The following is a 22,296-nucleotide window of genomic DNA, read 5'->3' on the forward strand; positions in this document are numbered from 1 at the left end:
ACCATAAGCTTCTCCCAATCATGTCTCTTCCAACCAAGAATCTTTGTATCCAACCTCCTTCGTTCTTCCTTTCCTCTTATTTCAGAGGAAGAAGCGTTTCACCTCGTATTATTTAAAGTTAACTCTTCCACCTCTGTCTCTAATCCCACATTCTCCTGCTTCCTCTCTCTAACCACTCCTTCTGCCCCTCCATCATCAATGTGTCCCTCTCTACTGCCTTCCTGCTCTGTGATTTCAAATGTTCTCAGGTCTCTGAGATCTTCAACAAAATCCTGCTGGCCCATCAAAATATGATCCCTTTTTTCCCACTTCAATTTGCTGTCCAGTGTCTCAACCGTAAGTGTATCTCATGCAGCCTCTGAATTCCCTGGCCCCCTTGTAGAGCCTGGACTCCTAGATCAGGCTGGAGTCTCAGCAATTGGTCCCACTACTGGAGGTAGGAAGGGCTGTCCTGCAGCTCCACTACTGGAGGTAGGAAGGGCTGGCCTGCAGCTCCACTACTGAAGGTAGGAAGGGCTGGCCTGCAGCTGTGGGGTGTGGAGATATGAGAGGATAGGAGTGCAAAGCTACAAGTCTAGGGAAGCAACCAGAGAGCAAAGAAGGAGTCAAAAGAGGCAGGGTGGTAACAGAGAAGAGGCAAGAGAAAGCAAGTAAATTCAGGAGCACAGCCAGGAAAGCTTCCCATAGGCAGCTACGGCACATGAGGGCCGGGAGTCTCTTACGACACATTCACAAATGATAAGGGAAAGGGTTTCTTAGAGAATCCAAAAGTGCTGTTTCTATTTCCTCACCCCTTGCTTCTTAACCCTGTGCGGTTTGGGCTCTGCACTAGGCACTCTCTAATGAGCAGACATTCTTGATGATCCACGGGAAACCTAAAATCCAAACCATCTACCGCCTCCCCGACTTCCTTGGATGCTGTGCCATGGTTGCCAGACTTTTGGGGATTCTTGTTGGTAAAATGTAATCCTGGTTCATATGTTTTTAATGAAAGCTCTGCACTAGTGGGCAAAGGCAACACAGCCCCTGCCCTACTGCTCTCTCTCTTCTTTGCTGGTTCTGCATCTCCATCTGCTGAGTGAGAGCCTTCCCAGGACTGAGAGCCAGCCTCTGGTGTCTAGGACCTCTGTCTGGAACACTCTGTCCCATCATTCAGGCCTCAAAGGGGTCTTCCCGGATTACCAATCTAAAGATGACCCTCCCCCAGTCACATCACATCACGTCACATCACATCACTTCACCCTGTCTGTTATCTGCACAGCACTCATTCTCTGAAATGATCTTACTCATTAATTCAGTTATTGTTTGCCTCTCTATCTCCTCCTACCCCAATCGAATGCCAGCTCCCTGAGAGCAGGAATCCTGCCTACTTTGTTCACCGTAACATTCCCAGCACTTAATAGGCATTCAATAAACAGTCGATGTTTCACTGAATAAACAAATCAATATCCTCCCTCAAATTCAACTATCATCTCTCCGTGGCAAATCTCAAATTTCTATCTATAGACCATTCTTGCTACCAAGATCTTGTCCTAGTTTTCTGTCACCCAACCCTCCACATTTCTGCTTGAATATGCAACTGTCGCCTAAAATTCAACACATCCACCTCCCACCACATCGCTTTACCCCCACCCTCCTGCTAGATTAATCTTTAGCAAGCATAGCTCTATTTATGTCACACAGCTCTAAATACAACCCCCAAAGGCATCCAAGATAAAAACCAATCACTTTAAGCTTGGCATTCAAAAGCACTACCCAATTTGGTACTATGATAAAATCAATGGGTAACTTAAAAAAAAAAAAAAAGAAAAGAAACTATATTATTGTATTCAAATACTTTTAAAATATAGAAAATAAAAACTGATAAAGCACCTGTGAGAAGCAATAAGGTCTGAGGTTTGGTGCACAAGTGGCAAATCTGCTAGAAATCGACTTCAGTAAAGAAGCTATTCGGGATTAAAAAGCTACTGATTTAGAAAGGAGAAGACGAAGGAGCCGCACAGTTAGTAGTGGGGCTTCCCTCCTAGCTACCATGGTACCATCCTGGTCTAAGCCACTGTCATCTTCAGGCTGCTGTCTAGACCAACCTCCCAACTGGTCTCTCTGTTTCCACCTTTGTAGCCCCATAGTTCATTCTCCACACAGCAAAAAGACAGGACGTAAAGACAGCAAGAATAATCTCTTCCAAGAGTTTTGCTCTAAAGAGGAACAAAGAAATAGGGCAGTGGCTGGAGGGGAGCATGGTCAAGGGAGTTGTTTGTTTTTCCAAGATGGGATACACTATGTATAACATATTTGTATGCTGTTGCGAATGATCCATTGAGAGGGGAAAGTTGTTAACGTAGGAAAACAATTCTAGAAGGCAAGCCCTCCGCTCCCAACTTTTATTACTCAGCTGGTAGCGAATACACACAGTATTCTAAACCTAGTTTTCTGTATTAACAACATACCTTGGAAATCAATCCACTTCAATATATGCAGATCTGCCTCATACTTTTAAAGGCTACACAGCGTTCTATTCTGTAGAATTACCACAGGCAGTAAACCAGTATCTGTGTAAAGCTTCCCAAGTTAGCATTTTAGAAGCTGCTAAGTTAGTGGCCTGTGATGATTTGAAAAAAATTTTTTATGATGAAAAATTTCAAGCATATACAAAAACAGAGAGTAGTATAATGAACCCCTAGCCATCATCCAGAATCAACAATTATCCAGATACTGCCATACTTGCTTCACCTAGCCCCTCCTTTTTTGGCTCAAGTATTTTAAAGCATATCCTAAACATCATCAATTCCACTCTCACTTACTTCATGAAACATTTCTAAAAATATGGACATTTTCTTACAGAACCACAATGCCATTATCATAATTAAAAGATAAATTAACAATAACTCTTTGGTTTCATCTAATATCATTTTACATTCAAATTTCCAATTCTCTCCCAAAAGTTCTTTTACAGTTGGTTTACTTGAATCAGACTCCAAAAAAGGATTCAAAAGTTGTTTTTTTAACCTAGCGCAGGCTCCCCTCTTCCCAACTTTTATTTCATGCTGCTGGCAGAGGCTAATTTTAGTTGTTCTGCTTCCACCACGGAAGGTACGGGCTTTTGACTGTATAACTTTACCTCTAAAAATATCTTTACGTTGTCTTTACCCTTGATTGATACTTTGGTTGAATACTAATTTCTAAGTTGAAAATCAATATCCCTTAGAATTGTGAAAGTACTGTTCCATTTTTGCGTCCAGTGTTGATACTGAAAACTCTGGTACTTTTCTAATTTCTCAACATTTGTATATGATTGTTTTTCTTTCTGAAAGTTTTAGAACCTTCTCTTTATCTCTGGTTGTTTGAAAATTCACGATGATATATCTTGCTGTGGGCATTTTTCATTTCATTGTGCCAGATACCTAATGGGCCCAATAACCTTTGGTCTGAAAATTTTCTTGTATTATTTCTTTGATCATGTCATCCTCTTTATTTTCTCTGTTCTCGTTTTGGAATCCCTAAGAGTAAGATGGATTATTCCTCCACATCTTTTATGTTTTCTCCCATGTTTACTGTTCTTTATCTATTTGCCCTACTTTCTGAGCGTTTCTTTTTATCTTTCAACCCTTTTAACGACTTCTGAAAAATTTTGACTATCATAGTTTTATATCCAGGAGCTCTTTCTCATTCCGATTGTCCCTTTTTCATGATACCCTGTTCTGTTTTATAAATGCAATATCTTCTATCTCACAAATTAAGGTTTGTGAAATTTTATTCTGTTCCTTTTACTAGCTGCTTCTTCTGATTTCTTTTTCTTACTCTTAAATTAGAAAAAGAATTTGAAAATATTGGAGACTTCCCTATTTGTCTAGGGACCTTTGGTTGTCTGTCCTTTTTTTTTTTTTTTTAATTTCTAACTCTTTACCTGGGAAATTTTAAAACGTATGTTAAAAAAAAGAGAGAGAATGGTATATTGAGATCCCTATGTACCCATCGGAAACTCTGGTGGCGTAGTGGTTAAGTGCTACGGCTGCTAACCAAAGGGTCAGCAGTTCAGATCCACCAGGCGCTCCTTGGAAACTCTATGGGGCAGTTCTACTCTGTCCTATAGGGTCTCTATGAGTCGGAATTGACTCGACGGCACTGGGTTTGGTTTTTTGGTTTAAGTACCTATCACCTAGCTTCAATAATTATCAGTATTTTGCCAATCCTGTTTTATCTATTCCCCTCACCTCACACATACACACACCCCTCCAAAGCTTTGGTTTTTTTTCTTGTTTTGTCTGCTCTTTTTCTTACACCAGTTCAGCCTTACTTAGGGATTCTGTGCACATGGTTGAGGGTTGTTAATGGAGACTTTACTTGCAGGTGATTGACCAGGAGCAAGTCTCTTCCTTAGCCGAACCTCAAATGTCAGTACGTAGAGGTCTCTAGGGTCATGCAATTTCTTCAGAAAATAAATGTCTAGTCTTTTGCCTGGACAGCCAGCATCTGACTGCAAGTGTTCTGTGCACCGGGAGGGCTGGTAGTGACTATTCTTTACAGTTAGCCTTATCTCACAATGGCTCTCCACCATACCTGACGCTGCCAGTTCTTAAGACTCTCCAGGGTTTTGTGTGGGCAAATCAACTCTCTTCCTCTTGGCATTCCTCTGAACATATACTTTTAGTTTTAGCTTTCTTCATGAAGGATAGGAAGGGACACTACTATCTCTGTCTTACAAAAAAGGGGGCAAGAGAGCCTGCCTAGAGTTGGTGAACAAGAAACAAAGGCTTAACTGTAAGTCACAAAGATAACCAAAAGAAGAACAAAGATCAATGCCATAAAAACATTAGGAGGAAGAAGAAAAGAAAGAGGAAGAGTTGATCCAAATTCTCATCTATCACAGCAAAAAAATCAACAGACGATATTTAGAGTTCATAACTGAAGAAAGAGCAATATAAGCATTTTATTGAGAGCTATGAAGTAAACACCAGAAGAACCAAAAGCTGAAACCATTAAACCAACTTCCTATAAGAAGCATGCCAGGGGATGGAAGGACAGGACATGGGACTCAAGGTTTTCATTATGAACCTGTGATACCAGATGTTTTAAACCATGTGCATGTATTTCTTTGATATAAATTTTCTTTTAATATGGATGACATAGGAGGGAAAGGGGGAAGTCTTCAGTGTTTTCCCACTATTCTTAGAATGTTGATGTTGTTAGGTGCTGTGGAGTTGATTTTGACTCATAGGGACCCCAGAGTGGAACTGCTCCACAGGGTTTTCTAGGCTAAACTTATATGAGCAGACCGCCAGGTCTTTCTCCCGCAAAGCTGCTGGGTGGGTTCAAAGCGCCAGTCTTCCAGTTAGCAGCCTAGCATTTAACCATTGTGCCACCAAGGTTTATTCTTAGAAGAAACACCTAAATTCTTTAAACAGCCAGTGACTGTCTAAAAACAAATCAACAACAAAAAAAGCTTTTCTGACAACTGGTTTATGAACGTGTGTTCAGGTAGTACAATCTCTAGCAGACTAATGCAAAGATACACTCTGGCAGTGACATTTTATGAGAAAAGATAATGGATAGAGAATCACTGTTAGACCAGACAGAAAAAGAAAAGAATGCATGGTTACAGGTTAGCAGGCTCCTGACTGATAGCTGGCGGGATGGATGACTGGGTTCCCAGAAAAAGCTTTATTCCATTAAAATTTACCAGAAAATTGCTTCAGCGGGTTTTTTTTTTTTTTTTTTGGTGGTTGTTTTTCAGGAATGCTAATTTCTTCCCAGAAGGAGGCTGTAAATTATATCATATATATTAAAAAAAAAAAAAAAAGTTCTGTCATAGGCCTGTTTGGGGACAATTTTCTCTTTTCCACGTCCCTATAAGTACTTATCTAGACCATTGCTGCCTAATAGAACTTCCTGCAATGATGGAAATGTTCTCTATCTTTGCTGTTCTATACAGTAGCCACTAGCCACAAGTGGCTACTGAGTACTGGCAATGTGGCTAGTACAAGTGAAGAACTGAATTTTTAATTTCATTTCATTCTGATTAATTTACATTTAAATTAAAAGGCCTGGGGCAGTGCAGGTCTAGGCCCTACCTTAGCTCCCAGTCTTTTCTCACCCCAGCCTCTCCTTCTCTTGGCATTCCAGCCACTTGGGCCCTCTTTGTGTTTTCGTTTTTTTTTTTTTTTAGTAATATTTTATTGTGTTTTCAGTGAAGGTTTACACAGTAGTTTAGGCTCCCATTCAACAATTTCTTTATAAATTGTTGAGCATCATTGCTTACCTTCTTCATGAACATTCTCATTATTTCCATCTGGTTGTTCTTTTTCCATTAATCTAGTTTCCCTGCCCCCTTACATTCTCATTTTTGTTTTAAAGTAATTGTTCAGTCTCACATAGTTCATTTTTTTTTTTTTTAAAGGAACACAGTACTTACAGATGATATTATTTTTCTGAGCTAGGCCCTCGTTTATTTCCTAAAACACATATGCTCACTCCTGCCACAAAGCCTTTGTACCCTTTGTACTTGTGACTCCTGCTTCTTAGCATGTTCTTCCCTGCCTGTTCTCCAACTCCTTCATCTGGTTAACTACTACTTTTCCTTTTGCTATCTAAAATTATCTTGTCCACTTATTTGTTCACTTGTTAAGGCTAACATTTTGTCTCTCCACCACCACCACCACCACCACCACCCCTCCCCAAAATCAGCCACCAGGTAGAATATAAGCTCCACTTAAGCAAGGACGCTGCCCGCCTTGTTCATCACTATTATTTCTAACAGCTAGAACTGTCAATACACAGTAGACATTCAGCTAATATCTAATGAATGAATGCTCTCACAATTTTAACTGTCAGCCCCTCAGAGACCCCCAACTTCTATCTACACAGATCCATTCCTGCTGCTACAATTTAATCCCACATTTCCAACTGCCCCATGAGCATTTATGCTTAAATGCCCCATTCACTACACATTAACTGGTGTTATCTCCACTCTGCTGCCAAATTAACCTTCAGAAAGCTTGTGTCACACAATTTCAAACAAACATTCAAAGACATCCAAGAGAAAGGTCAATTTTAATAAGGAAACACTGAACACACTACACATACTGCAAAATTCTTAGGTTCTTTGTATATCAATACAAAAAGAAAGCAAACAGAAACATTTCTGCAAAGACATAAAATGAGAACCTACCACAAGTTCAAAGATGTCCATGAAGACAGAATGTCCCTTGGGTGTCTTCTCATTCAGACTGGCAGGAGACCAGATCCAATAGAAGTAAGTGCCATCTGAAGAAAGGTGCACAGTGCTCATAGTGCTGCCGACAGGGAGGTGATTGGTTGGCATTGGCACCATCTGACACACCTGGACGTGAATTGGAGGAAAACTTCATTAGTGTAACAATGAAATTCTGATTAAGGCCCTCGGCCCATCAGCAATGGTATTAAATCCCAAAATGAGAATTCACTACACTTCCCTGTTAAAATAAAATTGATATTCATCTCTAAGAACAGTATGTGAAAATTACATAACAAGGATATAAAAGTTCATAGAATGGGCAATAAAATAATATGAATAGCCATGAAATAGATAAAATGATTCTTGAGATTAACTCAAGTTATATTTTAATAGAAAAAATATTTACTTAACACTTTGAATCTCCTATGCATGTGTGTTTTATCTAACATTTATTAAAAACACAAAGTTTTAGAGAAATAATACTTCCTGAAATTTCCTTAGTAAATAAAATTTAAGATCATTAATTATATTTAAGAGATAGGAACTATATCTTATTCATCTTTATATCCCTAGCACCTAATTCAGACCTAACTCGAAATTGTTTAAGAAATATGGAAACCTTAACCTCACTGAACATGTATCCTTATTTCTTAAAATGGAGTAAAACGTAGAAGTTTGCCTACAAAAAAAAAGAAAGAAAGAAATATAACCAAAAAAAAAGCCATTTGCTGTTGAGTCAATTCTGACTCAGAGTGACCCTAGAGGACAGAGTAGAACTGCACCATAGAGTGTCCAAGGAGTGCCTGGTGGATTTGAACTGCTGTCCTTTTGGTTAGCAGCCGTAGCACTTAACCACTATGCCGCCACGGTTTCCAGAAAGAAATATGGAAAGAAGTTAAAAAGAGAGGGCAGAAGGAAGGCAAGAGGGAAAGAAGAAAACAGGGAGAAGGAGGAGGAGAAAGAAGTCTGAAAAAAATTAAGGCATACGAAATATCCTAACTTGGCACATGAAGGCTCATTGAAATTCACCAAGTACATCGGGGTGGGGGGTGGGGGGGACAAACACCAATTCCCTGTATTTAACGTGGAGACACATGTTTCTAATACTAAACACCCTTCATTTTCAGCATAATGAGTTCGTTTTGCACCATTTCACATTAAATGTGTGGTTACATACTAATTTTTTACTGCCAGAGATCAGCACTTAAAATAAGGGAAAATGAGAATGGAGAAAACAGCTGACTAGGCTTTTTAAAAAAATTCAGGAGTAGGAGAAGAGCTGCAAAACCCGGAATAAAAATAATTAGAGAAGGTCAGATGCCTTCAGGGAAGAGTAAGAACTCTCTTCAGTTACTCCAACTCTTTTGATGAGTCACAAATTTTCCTAAGGCTGCTTTTGACCCCTCGACTCATTCCAGACGAACTTCTGCCCAGACTTGTTTTGCTGTGATCACACTTTGAACTTGCAGTGCCAGGAAATCTACAAAGTTGACAGCTAATTGGTTGGCCTAAGCTACCCCAAATTGCTTCCAACGCACACATCTAGTTAGTGACCTACAGTACTGCTTTCTTGGACGGACGACATGAATTTTTTTGTAACAACATAGAGGAAACTAATGTAAACCTATTGTTTCAAATGTAAATCATGTTCTGAAATTTGACATCTGTTTAACTTCTAGGCTTATAACTTCTATTTCAAAACAATATGAGACACTTCTCATCTGTTTGCTTTAGTAACAAGAGATGAAGTCAATTGGGCATCGATTCTTTAATTCCTTCATTTCACTCATTCAGTAATCATTGAACACCTAATATGTGCTCTGGAGATACGATGATGAACAACAGTCAGTGTCTGTTCTCCAGGCAAGGCAGAGTTGAGTGATGGACAAAAAGAGACGAAACGACCCATTTACTTCCTGGATATGAGTACTCTCAGGGCTCTTACTCCACAGATGGTAACTCCAAGCATTCAGTTCAACTTCGGTTGAAAGGCATAAAGTTGTAATTTAAAGAACTCCAACTCTGGAGCTAAGAACCATGGGCTCAAGTCCTGGTACTGTGGTTATTGGTTGTGTGGGCCTGGGCAAGTTACCTAACCTCTCTGAGTTGCATTCATCTATTCAACACTGAACACTTACGGAGTGCTTCCAACGTGCCTAGCCTCAGCTGCCTTACCTGTAAGATGAGCCTATCACAGTTACACCTCACAGGTAGGGAGAGGAAGTGTATGTAAATTGCCTAGGCCAGGGCCTGGCACAGGGAGAGACGCTGATAATGTTAAAAAAAAAAAAATTTTTTTTTTTTTTTTACTGTCAATGTTATTATTATCCATTAGATATTCTGTGACAGGGATATAAAGATGAGTAAGACAGAATCTAGTCCTAGAAGGTCTATCGGATCTGGTTGGGGAGCCAGACACGAGAGCAGGTAATTTCAGTATAATGTAGCAAGTGCTGTAAAACAGAGCACTAAAGATGAGCTGTTAATCCCTAATACACAATTATTTTATTCTGAATTCATTTCAAAGCTCCCTTTCCCACTGAAAGGCTGCTTAGAACAAATTGAATAGGGAAACGACGCCATCCCAAAAGAGATCCAGTAAAAAAGAAAAAAAAAGCTAGTATTTATAATTTATACCATCTTTGACTCGCTATAGGTTTTTTTTTTTTTTTAAATAAAAAAATAATAATTGTTGGCCTTAGTAACTCTTAGAGAGCATATTAATGGAGGGGGAGGGGAACTGAAGACACTAGTGAGAAAACACAATACTAAAACTATGAAAGTTAGAAGGATGCCACTCTGGTGGGAAAAATATATCAATTGTATTATTATTGCTTCTGATAGTGTGAGAGACTTCCCTTACGCATACCAAATATGAAAGACAATGCCTTCGTTTTCTGTTTACCTGCAGAGTATTCTGGTCGATGACCTGGAAAAGGGAGTGAGGCTTATTATCAAATGACACAGGCCTGTGGAGAAGGCTCCCGCTGCCAAAAGCAACCCATCCTGGCTCCAGCTCCTCGTTCCGGCAGTACACAAATCCTCTGTGGTAAAGAAGGGGACACAGGCTGAGTTAAAGCCCTTTCTCTGCAACCGGCACAGGCAATATTTTCTACCTCATCTGGAAAAATGACCAAAGGATGCAAAACATCCGAAGGAGAATGGGCGTATTACGTTAACTTTCGGGCTGACAAACTAGGGCAAATATTAAGTTTCCACCACTAAGTAGAGAGGAGGAAAGGCCTAATGAAATATATACCAGGATCTCAAACTGTGGTTTCTTTTGGCAGCAATTCATAGATCTTATATCACAATTGAAAATCATTGCTAATCCAATGTCAAATCCAAGTACAAAAAGGTTGAATTGGAAAATCTTCCATTTATCAACATGGAGAAGTCACTGATATTGTTATAGGAACTCTGATCATAAAGCAACTCCTGGCTAGAAACAATGACTGCAGCATTACCAAACGCTGGCAGAGTCCGGACAAAGCTAAAATGCATGAAGAGAACATGAGGAAGAGGGAAGATGACAATAAGAGAAAAAGAACGGATTTGTGCGACTTAACTCAGCTTTATTAGCTACTAATCTACAGGGATTCAGCACGCGCTCCCAGGCGTTTTCTTCACAGAGATTAACATAAAGAGGAAAACACTCCAGCCAAATCATTCAGCAAGTTCCACGCGACTGACCTGAGAGTACCGTGTAATCCAGACCCCAATTTGCTCACTCCTCTTCCAACTGAGTTAGTCGTATACAGGTAAAGGCCGTCTGCTGTGAGACAGCGTCCCAGGTCAGCGTCTGAAAGCGGTTTTCACAGGTCAATTATACACATGCTTTTTCTAAGAAGTTGCAAGCATGCTTTTTCTAATGAAAAAGGCTTTAGAAGGTTGAGTGAAAGATAATCTCCCACTTCTAAAATAAGAGCTTCGATGTGACTTCCAGGCAAGATGGCTCGTAAGCCCCCAAATCAAACATTCAAAATGCATGTGGGATCAAGGACCAGGATCAAGCACAGAGGTTAAGAAATAGTTACTAGTGGGACAACAAGGTTCAGCCTGTTTTTTTTTCTTTCTTTCTTCTTTTGAAAAGAAAAATACTGAGTCCATTTTAAGCAACCCTCATTCTAATCGGAAAGGATGAAGAGCATGGTACTTTTATCAGTGATGGCGAAGCAGGGAAGGCTTGAGCTTTCAACTGCGTTGGCAACTTATCAGGTGACCTTGGGCCTCTCTGAGCTTCAGTTTCTTCATCTGTAAGTTGAGTACAGTAATATATGCTTCAAGGATTACTGTGATGGTTAGGTGAGATAATATAGGCAATACACCTGATGCAGTTTGGTACAAAGGTCAGTGCTCCATGAATGGTAAATGACATTATGCTGATATACTGATGATACACACTGAGCTAAAATCTGCTTCTGTGGAGTTTCCATACAGACATCCTAGTTTTAGTTTCTGGAGCAACGTAACACAAAAGAATAATACCACTTCTATTTTAAAATAGCAATTACTTCTCCCCTTAGCTAAGTCTTCCCCAAGTGAAACAGTGTCTCTCTATATGATAGTAAATGGTTTGCTAACTATAAAGAATTTGCCTTAAAGACAGCTTACACGTAAAACTATGAGTGTTAATTTTTATTAACATTCCACTCACAATGTTTAGTGGTGTTAGTCACCTGAAGCACGTCGCATTTGTTACAGGAAATCGAATGTCACATCACTCAATACGAGTATATTGTTATCTTGGAGCCCTGGTGGCACAGTGGTTAAGAGCCTGGTTGCTAATCAAAAGGCTGGCAGTTCAAATCTACCAGCTGCTCCTTGGAAACCCTATGGGGCAGTTTTACTCTGTCCTATAGGGTTGCTATGATTTGGAATTGACTTAATAGCAACGAGGTCTTCTTTTTTTTATCTGGTATGCATTATCTTAAAAATTCAGTTTACTAATCTGAGAAAACTGGGACCTGTAAATACTGGTTCTGAAAAAAAAAAAACTGAAGTAGGTAATAATTTTTTAAATATTAATTTCATACCTTAAACATTTTATTTTACTTTAACCTAAATTCATAAATATACATTTATTCACCAATCTTTAGAGGAAACCCAAGACCTTTTGAGTTTGGGTCTGGCCAAGGGTGGCAGTGAAGGGGCTAGATTAAACAGACTAGCCAGGAGTATTCTCTCAACTTCTATATATGTTGAATGCTTCCATATTAAAAGTTAAATAAGTTAAATAAGATTATCTTTAAAACTTTCACTTAAAGCACAATAAAATTATATATATAAAAAAGATTATCTTTAAATTGTTATAAGAAAAGCATCCTCTGCCAAGAAGTAAAACCAAAGATACAGAAGAGTGAAAAACAAACAAATCAGCTAAGCATCATCGTCTTCAGTGAGAAACTTCCCAGAGAGGCACTAAGCACAATAAAGACGGAGAATAAAAAAGTTTTTGAATTTGCATGAAGATATAAATTTGAGCCTGTAAAGTCTGAGTACTTCTTGGGGACCACAGACTTTTGCTTCTCCTGATAACTCTGGCAGCGTCCTGAAGATAATAAATCACCTCCACAAAGTCCTGCCTATTCTTCTCACCAGCTTCACGTGACTGTCTAGAAGAAATGGCAAACTGCGAAAATACACAGGTCCCGGGATGAGAGGTGCAAGGGCAGCATGTTGCTTAGACTGAGCTCCATGCCCTTACAGCTGCGAAGGAAGGTCACTCCCATCAAGGGTGGGAAACAATAAGGGTGGCCAGGACAGAAAAGGCTATCGATGACACACCTAATTAACATCAGTTTTCTTAGCGACTCATCTTTGTTGAGTCTTTCTAAAACATTAGACTTTTTTAATGGAGGCAATTTCCTGGTTTTTTTTTTTGTTTTTTTTTTTTTTGCATTCCTATTTCATCAGTTATGCAATATTTGATGATATAATCACAATAACAAGTACCAATGACAATAACAAACAGGTTTTGGAGCAAGGCAGACTCTTGGTAAGCCTGCAGCTCTGCTGGTGGGAGTAGAAGTGCACAGAGGTGTCAAGCGGAGCCTCCTGGCCCGGTAAGTCTGGCGTGCCCTGGCATTGGTATGTATGTTTTCACCGAGCAACTGCAGAGGCCTGATTCACCTGCCAGGTCAGTAAAGTGGAGGTCAATTAAGAGAGTCTCTGCCATGTTCACTGAGAAGTACAATCACGCACCACACGACGTCTGTTCGGGCAACAACCAACCACATATATGTTCGTGGTCTCACAAGGTTATAACAGATTTCGGAAATTCCGACCGGAGAACGGGACGTAGTGGATTTAAGCATGTCGCACTGGAAATCACGATGATCTTCAAAAACTAAGAAAAAATTCTCCAAGCCATTAACGGATTGGTTCCACTGAAAGCCACCAGGCTAACGAAGAGGGACCTATATCAAAAAGGGGAAATTTCTAACGACGTGGGTTGAGAACCAAACACAAAAGCAAATCCCTCTCAGCACGCTGACGATCCCGGCTAAGGCACAAAGCTTGTCTGAGATGCTTAAAGAAAAAGCAGGACCAGACTACGATATCGACTTTAGTGCTAGGCTCTGGGTGGTTCAAGTGCTTCAATGGTTTTCGAGCATAACGTCAAAGTGAGTGGTCAGTCTTTGCGTCCTGACGCAAAGGCAGCAGAAAAACTTGTTGAAAGCTTAGATAAACTCACTGTAAAGGGAGGGTATTTGCCCCAGCAACCTTTTAATATGGACAAAACCTCCGTATTCTGGAAGCGAGTGCCTAAAAGAACCTTCATCCGTAATACGGTGTTCCCACGATGTCCAAATCACATAACACCCTATTTCACAGAACATACTGTGGACACTAAGTGACACGTGTCTGTATAATAAAGTGGCCTGAAGTACTGTGAAACTGTGTAAAAACATTTCAATCTGGTCCGCTGTGTTTAAGAGATACGAAAGAATTTGTGTTCTCTTGAATCTTCTCATTTTTTTGCTTTCAGGACTGAAGGGCTCATAAATACATGCAATAAATTACTAAAAGAAATCGTATCAAGCAGCCAGACCTGATACTTTTATCAGCAGACAAAAACTTTCAACTTAAGGCTCCCGCACCCAAATGCAAACGCCCAGAAACCAATTTAAGTAATTCATGCCTCCTTGGCAGGGGTGTATGGATGATACCTTTCTTTCGATAGTAAAACCTATCCATTTCCTTACCTCACAGACTATCAACTTTTATACTTTTCCTGATAACACAACAATGAACACACTGTACAGGAATCATGAGCTTTTAATTAAAAGGAACACACAGAGTCCTGTCTAAATTCTTTGCCACAAGGATCTAAAACCATGATTTTTACATCTTAATTGAAATCCCAGGACAAAAAAACCCTTACATTACCTTTATTTTCAGAACTGGAGCCAGTGTTGCTATCCGGCGCTGGTAACATATCTTCATACCCCCATGATACTATGTGTTTGCCCCCAAGCAAACAGGAAGGTGATCCAGGTCCTCCTTCCAAAAGCAGCAGCCTATAAGGGGAGGAGGAGAGTCACAAAGCCTCTGAGACTGTCTATTTTGGCAAGAAAATAAAATTCTACCTACCACCTCAAAGAGTAGAAAACTCAGATAGTTCTACATAAATTATACATCTGTAAAGATATTCACAATATATTTTAAATGAAAAAAAGGAGACTACAAAACTATTTGTAGAAATGTTATAATTATAATTCTGTGTAAAAATTTTTTAGAGTCGCAATTATATATAACATAAAGATGATACATATGTATGTTATATATAACTACATATTTACATATATATTAAGAGTTATAATTATATTAGAACACATATATAATGTGCGTGTGTGATATGAATGGATTAGGAAGCACATACACCAAAACACTAGGAATCTCTGGTGGTGAGATTATGGACGATTTTCACTTTCTTCTTTACGCCTCAGTATATTACGATTCTGAATTTTATAACCAGCTTTCAACTCATTACAAGTTATTGCATTTTTAAAAAACAAAAATAAAAAAGAATGAAAAATACCATGTTCTAGGAACACTTTCCAAAAAGGAAGTATGATACAAACATAAACTTTGTACTTATAATATACTTATTACAACATATTGTTGCTAGGAGCCATCAAGTCGGTTCCAACTCAGCCACCCTGTGTACAAGAGAATGAAACATTGCCAGGTCCTATTATGTTATCTGCTAAAACATATTTATTAAAAATACAAACTGGACTTTTTATCATTATATCTTCCCCGTTAAGTGATCTGAATTTATTAGCAATCTACTTATTAAAAGAGCCTTCAGGCACAGATCTGGCATGTTGGGGAGAAGGTTAGGAGTCCCAAGTGACAACTTACCTATATAGTACATCAGCTACAGGCAGGGACCCTAGATCACTCTGTTTCTGTAACAGATGCACTGTGTGAACAAAAGTTTTCAATGATCCCCTAAAAACGAAAGGAGGGAACAGAAAATTGTCAACACTGACTGTCAAATGGTTTAGGTTATTAATGTTAGTTTTATTAACTACATGGGAACACTCTAAAATTTGTCTATGTGCTTCTCCCAATCAGAAGATGCATCGTACAAAATATACTTGATTGTCACCTACAACCACTGGCTCATACAAAAAGCTACTATGTGAGTGGCACCCTGCCAATTAGGATGTTCTCCATGCTCTGTAAGGCTAAACCATTTTCCCTTAATACATAAGTTGAAAACATAAGCCTCAGGCACAAAGAACATGTGACTATTAAGTTTGGATGCTGTTATCATTATCAAGACACCCTCTAGTCTAGAAGAGAGGTTTCACAAAGTGAGGTTATGTTTAAAATCTAACCGTATTTCTAGGCTTGATTTTTTTTTTTAAATATGCTTGTTAAGTTGATCGATTTCACGTAACATCTGACTCTACTCCATCACATGAAATATGACAAAAAGGAGTACATTTAAACAGCTCATGCTTTGTTCCAAGAGGTTCTCCTGCATCCTACTGCTGTGAGCACATGACTGTGATACCTGCAGGACTTACCACTACACACATATCCTTTTGTTTCCCAAGGATCGAGGCTCTAGGAAGTCTGTAATATGGTCAGCAGGATCTAAAAGAAGGTGTTTTTAAGATGCACAAGACTTACCTGGCCAGATCCCAAGCATAAATCACCACAAGAACACTTCCTGAACTAAATGATCGCCTGTATCAGATGGACTGATTCGGACTGCTGCCTTATTCTCTCGGCCAAGGCTTTAATCACTAGGTATCATATGCCTAAATCCCAAAAGAAATGGAATACCTAACACTGGACCGAGTAAGCCTAAAGTCCTCCTCCTAACTGCCCCTTTCGCTCTCTCTTGTGTTCAAAGAAGAAAAACCAAAGAGCTATATAAGGCAGGGAGGCAGCAGATAGGGTATAAAAGTACAAGCTGGGAGTCGGGACACATGGGCTCTGAAACCTAGCTCTGCCACTCACCAGCTACACAAGCTCAGTCTGTCATCTAACTCCTGTGGATTTCTGCTTCTTCATCTGTCCAACAGGGATACCTCCCTGGGGCACAGCTGGGTTAAAATAAAGGGAGTAAGAGCACACAGGGAAGTATAAAACCATTAGCCAACTAACCCAAAAAAAAACTCAGTGCCGTCGAGTCGATTCCGACTCGTAGCGACCCTATAGGACAGGGTAGAACTGCCCCATAGAGTTTCCAAGGAGCGTTATTACCTGACAGAGTAAATCAGGTTTTAAGATTTACTCCTAAGGCCTTACCTGATCTGGGTCCTGCTGACTTCCTCTCCTCCCTCCTTCTCTGGTCACTCACCACATTCCTGCTGCCCTGCCTGCTCTGCTATTCCTCAGCTACCCCCAGTGAAAAAGGAACACCAGAACATTGCCACTTGCTGCTCCCTTTGCCTCAAAATGTCTGTCTCTGGTTTTTCTGTATGGCTGACTCTTTCTTGACATCCAGGGCTCAGTTCAAACATCACTTTACAGTAAGGCCTTCCCTGTTATCTCTAGCTAATGCTGTCGTTCTCCACCACCACCCCCACCCCCACCTCTACTCAATCATTGTCCAGCAAAAGTTCCTGGTTTGTTTGCTTCATAGTGCTTATCTCTCTCCAAGATTATCTTATGCATATATTTGTTGCTTGTTGTCTGCCTCTCTTGCTCTTACGTAAACTCTGCAATTTCAGGGACCATCTGCCTTGCTCACTGCTGTATCCCTACTGCCTACAAGAACCCACATGGTTAAGTGAGCAATAATTATTTGCAGAATTAATTACTCGGGTCCATTCAAGGGTAAGCTCCATAAGAGTAAAGATCATGACATGAATCAGTATATCCCTAACACCAAGGAAGGTTCCTGGCACATTAGAGATGCTCAATAACTATTGGTTGGCTGAATGAATGAACATCTTCATAATAATTTGTGGGAAAAGTTGTTTTGTCTTTGAAAGCATCAACCCCAAGGTTCAATAATTTGACCCTAATAACTTCACTAAAAGGGCTCATCTAACATTGAAAAGTATGTGACTTCTGAAGTAAATTAAGTCTAAAACAAGGTGATAATATTCACAATAGACTAGAACTATCTTAAAAAAAAAAAAAAACAAGAAGAAGAAAAAAAAATTCATTTCAACACTTCTGAATAGAATTTGGAATCTCAAGCGCATGAAGCAATTCAATAACTATCTGTGGTACACACTTAATTTGGACACATAATAAAAAAGTGAGTTTTATGGTCCAATGTTCAATAACTTTAAATGTTTGAAACTACAGAGTTGATGATTATTCCTAACAACCTAAATCTGTCTGAAAATCGACCCATTTGTCATGGATTGAATTGTGTCCTCCAAAAAATATGTGTCAACTTGGCTGGGTCATGACTCCCAGTATTATATGATGGCCTACCATTTTGTCATCTGATGTGATTTCCTTATGTGTTGTAAATCCTATCACTATGATGTAATGAGATGGATTAGTGGCAGTTATATTGATAAGATCTACAAGATTGGATAGTGTCTTAAGCCAAACTCTTTTGAGATATAAAAGAGACGAGAGAGCAGAGAGGCATGGGACCTCCTACCACCAAGAAAACAGTGCAGGGAGCTGAGTATATCCTTTGGACCTGAGGTTCCTGCGCTGAGATGCTCCTAGACCAAGAGAAGACTGGTAACAAGGACCTTCCTCCAGAGCGGACAGAGAGAGACAGACTTCCCCTGGAGCCAGCACCCTGCATTTGGACTTCTAGCCTACTGGAGTGTGAGAGAATAAAATTCTCTTTGTTGAAGCCATCCACTTGTGGCATTTCTGTTACAGCAGCACTAGATGACTAAGACACCATCTAAAACTTTCTCAAAAGGGGATGTTTGCACTGGTAACAAATCTTTTTAGAGCTCAAGATTGTCTTTTGCATATGTAAAAAAAAAAAAACCAAATTACTTATAAAGCATTTACAGGGAAACCTATTTCAGTACCACTCAATAACATATCCAGAATTAAGCTCATGTCAGGATTTCCACAATCAACCACAGTCTTCAGGGATTTAAAGCTAGGCTATGACAATTTGCTCAGGGCAAAGAACCTGACAGTAAATACTGGTGCCATTTTGCCTTAAAAATACCTTGAGATTCAACCATTTGAAGGTCACCTTTGAAGCCATAAAGAGAAAAACAGAGGAAGAAGTCCTATAACTAAAAACTTCATAATCCTCCAAGAAGAATTTTCTCACATACACTTTGCTCAAAAAAGGAAGATCCATAGAAAAAAATCGAGGGATGAGGGACAGACTAATGACCATGGTCAGATCATGATCTTAATTGGTCTCTACACCATGGTCCTAACTGGTCTCTAGAACATGGCCCTAAGTGGTCTCTAGACAACTAGCTTAGAGGAAACTTCTCATGAATACATGCCGGTGATCACACAGGTTACTGGCAGGAGACTATATACATACTTGCCTGGAAAAGCCACTCCAAGCACATTTCTTATTGACAGTAGATCAATCACATCAACTTGCACATGAAGGACAGCACACTATTAAATCTTGAATATACATAGAGAAATCTTTGATTTGAATTGATGGAGGCAAGCATCAGGGTCCAGAAATTAGTGGCAAAGTCAGTGTGAATGAGGCCAGGCGAGTAATAAACCATTCACTTGCTGATATGCTCCTTATAGAGAAGCACAAAAAAAATTAAAAACTCTCTAAACTTTCTGACTGTCCTTATAGGAGAAATACATCCTTGATAACTACCTGATCTAAAACACCAATCATCTAAAGGGTGAGTAGATAATGGCAAGGGTTGATTTCCCATTTTAAGCTGTTATTGTGGCACAGCAGAAAGAGAAATCTTGAACTTGGGTTCCAGCTCAGCCATTGGTGCCAAGTTTTGGTGAAAGCATCTTAGGCACTGTCCAGTACTGTGGCCTTCAATATTGAAAACAAAGAAGGACTGGGGAACGTTAAGACTTCCATCAAATATGTCTGCCAAGCCAGGCAGCAGCAGGCTCAAAGCAACCAAGCTGCACATTCAATTGTCCTTACCTGGCACATGCCAAAGCCACCAGGGCGGCAGCAGCATTTTCTTTTTGCTTATGCGGGATGTATCGGCCTGTGTCAGAAGTCTCCTCCAGCCAAGAGCACAGCAAAGTTTCAATTCCATTGAGACAGTCAGCAGGCTCCTTGGTCAAGCTCAAGGGCTGGCAGTCGCGAAGGCAGTTCAATAGCACCTCAGCAGTTATGTTACAGAGAGAGGGGTCTGTTCTACTCTGGGACTGAATAAGAGGGAAGACCAGCAGGAGCCCCATCCGCGAGGTGAAGGGAGCTTGCTCAGGCTGCTGCAACAAGCCCTGGCGTTTGAGCAGAGCCAGAGTTTCTTCGTCACCTGAACTTTCCCTTTCATGCTGCTCTTCCAAGGCCAGCTGGCGCTGGGCATTCCACAGTCCTCGCAAGGCATTCAGGCGGTATTCAAGCAAGCGGGCATAGGCATTGCTCTGATTCCCACAAACAGAGCGCAAGCGTTCTGCTAATTCCGTTGGGTTCTTGGTCTCAAAAGTTAAAATCTAAGGGAAGAAACAGCAGAGAAGTTGTTGGCATTTAAAAGTCATGTGTTGCTTTCACCAAAGTCATCTGTAGAAGAAAACAAGTGCAAAGGTATCTAAAAATAGTCTGTACCAAAAATCATTTTAATTGCAACCAAATATGAAACCATGTACTGCAAAGCCATTTATTTATTGATGAAGAATTTCCCCCTCTGGCATTTCAGCTAATGCACCTATTAAAATTGGCATTAGACCTAATTGAGAGAATTCAAATCATAAAAGAATATAATTAAGCATAAAAGTCAGAAATTAATGCAAGTAATTTATTTTTTAAAAAAGGAAGTAGAAGGAAGAATGAAGAAAACTAAAGACATAAGGGAAAGGTTAGTCCAAAGGACTAGTGGACCACATCTACCACAGCCTCCACCAGACTGAGTCCAGTACAACTAGATGGTGCCCGGCTACCACCACTGACTGCTCTGACAGGGATCACAATAGAGGGTCCCAGACAGAGCTGGAGAAAAATGTAGAACAAAATTCTAACTCAAAAAGAAAGACCAGACTTGCTGGCCTGACAGAGACTGGAGAAACCCTGAGAGTATGGCCCCCAGACACCCTTTCAGCTCAGTAACGAGGCTACTCCTGAGGTTCACCCTTCAGCCAAAGATTGAACAGTCTCATGGAACAAAACAAGACTAAAGGGGCGCACCAGCCCTGAGGCAGGGACTGGAAGGTAGGAGGGAACAGGACAGCTGGTAATAGGGAACCCAGGGTTGAGAAGGGAGAGTGTTGACATGGCGTGGGGTTGTTAACCAACGTCATACAACAATGTGTGTACTGTTTGATGAGACACTAGTTTGTTCTGTAAACCTTCATCTAAAGTTCAATTAAAAAAAAAATGAAGTAGAATCTTTATTAAAGACTGTTATAAATGTGAGTATCTTAACTCCTATTTATTAGGTGGACTGTCAGTGAAAACAGAACACAGTTTATCTCTGTTCTTCAGAGCCTAATACACCTATTAATAAACGGTCCATTATTTTCTGCTCTTTGATTTTGAAGAATTCTCCATTCTTACGACTTTGAATCCATCATTCAGTTTGTGACATGGTATTTATCCAGTTCATATTTCTAGAGGAATCACCACTATTTTCTTGCCAAAATATATAATTACCAGAAAGCCTCACCTAGATGTTCAGTAGCTGGAGGATAATAAAACCATTAAATCCTCCACCAACTAAGAAAGAATCGGCTCTCAAGATGAAGAATCAAACCAAATTCATGACGCAAAGACTTTATGTGCATAAATGTCACTAGGTGAGAATGAACAGACTATTATAACCAGCGACTAAAGGAGGGCAAACTGGGAGCAAGTTCATTAAAATGGATTATTAGGCACAAGTGGTGTCTAGACCCAAGAGTCAGGGTGGGAAGAAGCTTGGAGTAAAAGCAAAGCAAATTCTGTCAACTCTTTGGCACTGACATTCAGAAAGGTCACAGTTCACTTTATTTCTTTTACTCCAAAAACAGACTTTCTTCTATTTCAAATTTTTCCTTTAAAACGCTGTTAGCCCAATAAAATAACAAGGACTTCCAGAAGCAATGTGAACACTCTAAGTGCCTTGCTTAGCTATATATACAAGCCAATGAACTTATTTTTTAAATGTTTGCAGTTTAGAAAATGAAAAATACCAATTCAAGAAATTCGCTACATATATATCTCATTGAACTGATTTTTTTTAAGTGTTCATAGTTTTTAAAAGAATAATCAATTCAAAATTCAGTACCAACCTATCAGATCAGAAATGATTACAAATGTCATAAAATTTCAACCAGCCACTTATTGTTACTGTTGTTAGGTAACATTGAGTCGGTTGCAACTCATAGTGACCCTATACACAACAGAATGAAACACTTAGTGATATAAAAAAATGAACTGTTGACACACAATAACTTCAATGAATCTCAACAGCATCTTGTTGAGTGAAATAAGCCTATCTCAAAGGTTACATTCTGTATGATTCCATTTATGT

At 39.7% G+C, this 22,296-nt stretch overlaps 1 protein-coding gene across 6 annotated transcripts in view; it reads right to left on the reverse strand.

The window, feature by feature from the left end:
- Positions 1-22,296, reverse strand: part of HECTD4 (HECT domain E3 ubiquitin protein ligase 4) — a 180,015-nt gene that overhangs the window by 103,270 nt on the left and 54,449 nt on the right. For all 6 annotated transcript variants that reach the window (XM_049866988.1, XM_049866986.1, XM_049866987.1 and 3 more), the window contains exons 2-7: positions 19,767-20,284; positions 15,584-15,673; positions 14,606-14,736; positions 10,907-11,015; positions 10,119-10,257; positions 7,169-7,339 (exon numbers count right to left, since the gene is read on the reverse strand). In XM_049866988.1, the coding sequence (XP_049722945.1) occupies positions 7,169-7,339; positions 10,119-10,257; positions 10,907-11,015; positions 14,606-14,736; positions 15,584-15,673; positions 19,767-20,284 (1,158 nt within the window). The remainder of the gene's footprint in view (positions 1-7,168; positions 7,340-10,118; positions 10,258-10,906; positions 11,016-14,605; positions 14,737-15,583; positions 15,674-19,766; positions 20,285-22,296) is intronic.

This window comes from Elephas maximus, chromosome 22 (assembly GCF_024166365.1).
Source record: "Elephas maximus indicus isolate mEleMax1 chromosome 22, mEleMax1 primary haplotype, whole genome shotgun sequence".
Taxonomy (NCBI): Eukaryota; Metazoa; Chordata; class Mammalia; order Proboscidea; family Elephantidae; genus Elephas; species Elephas maximus.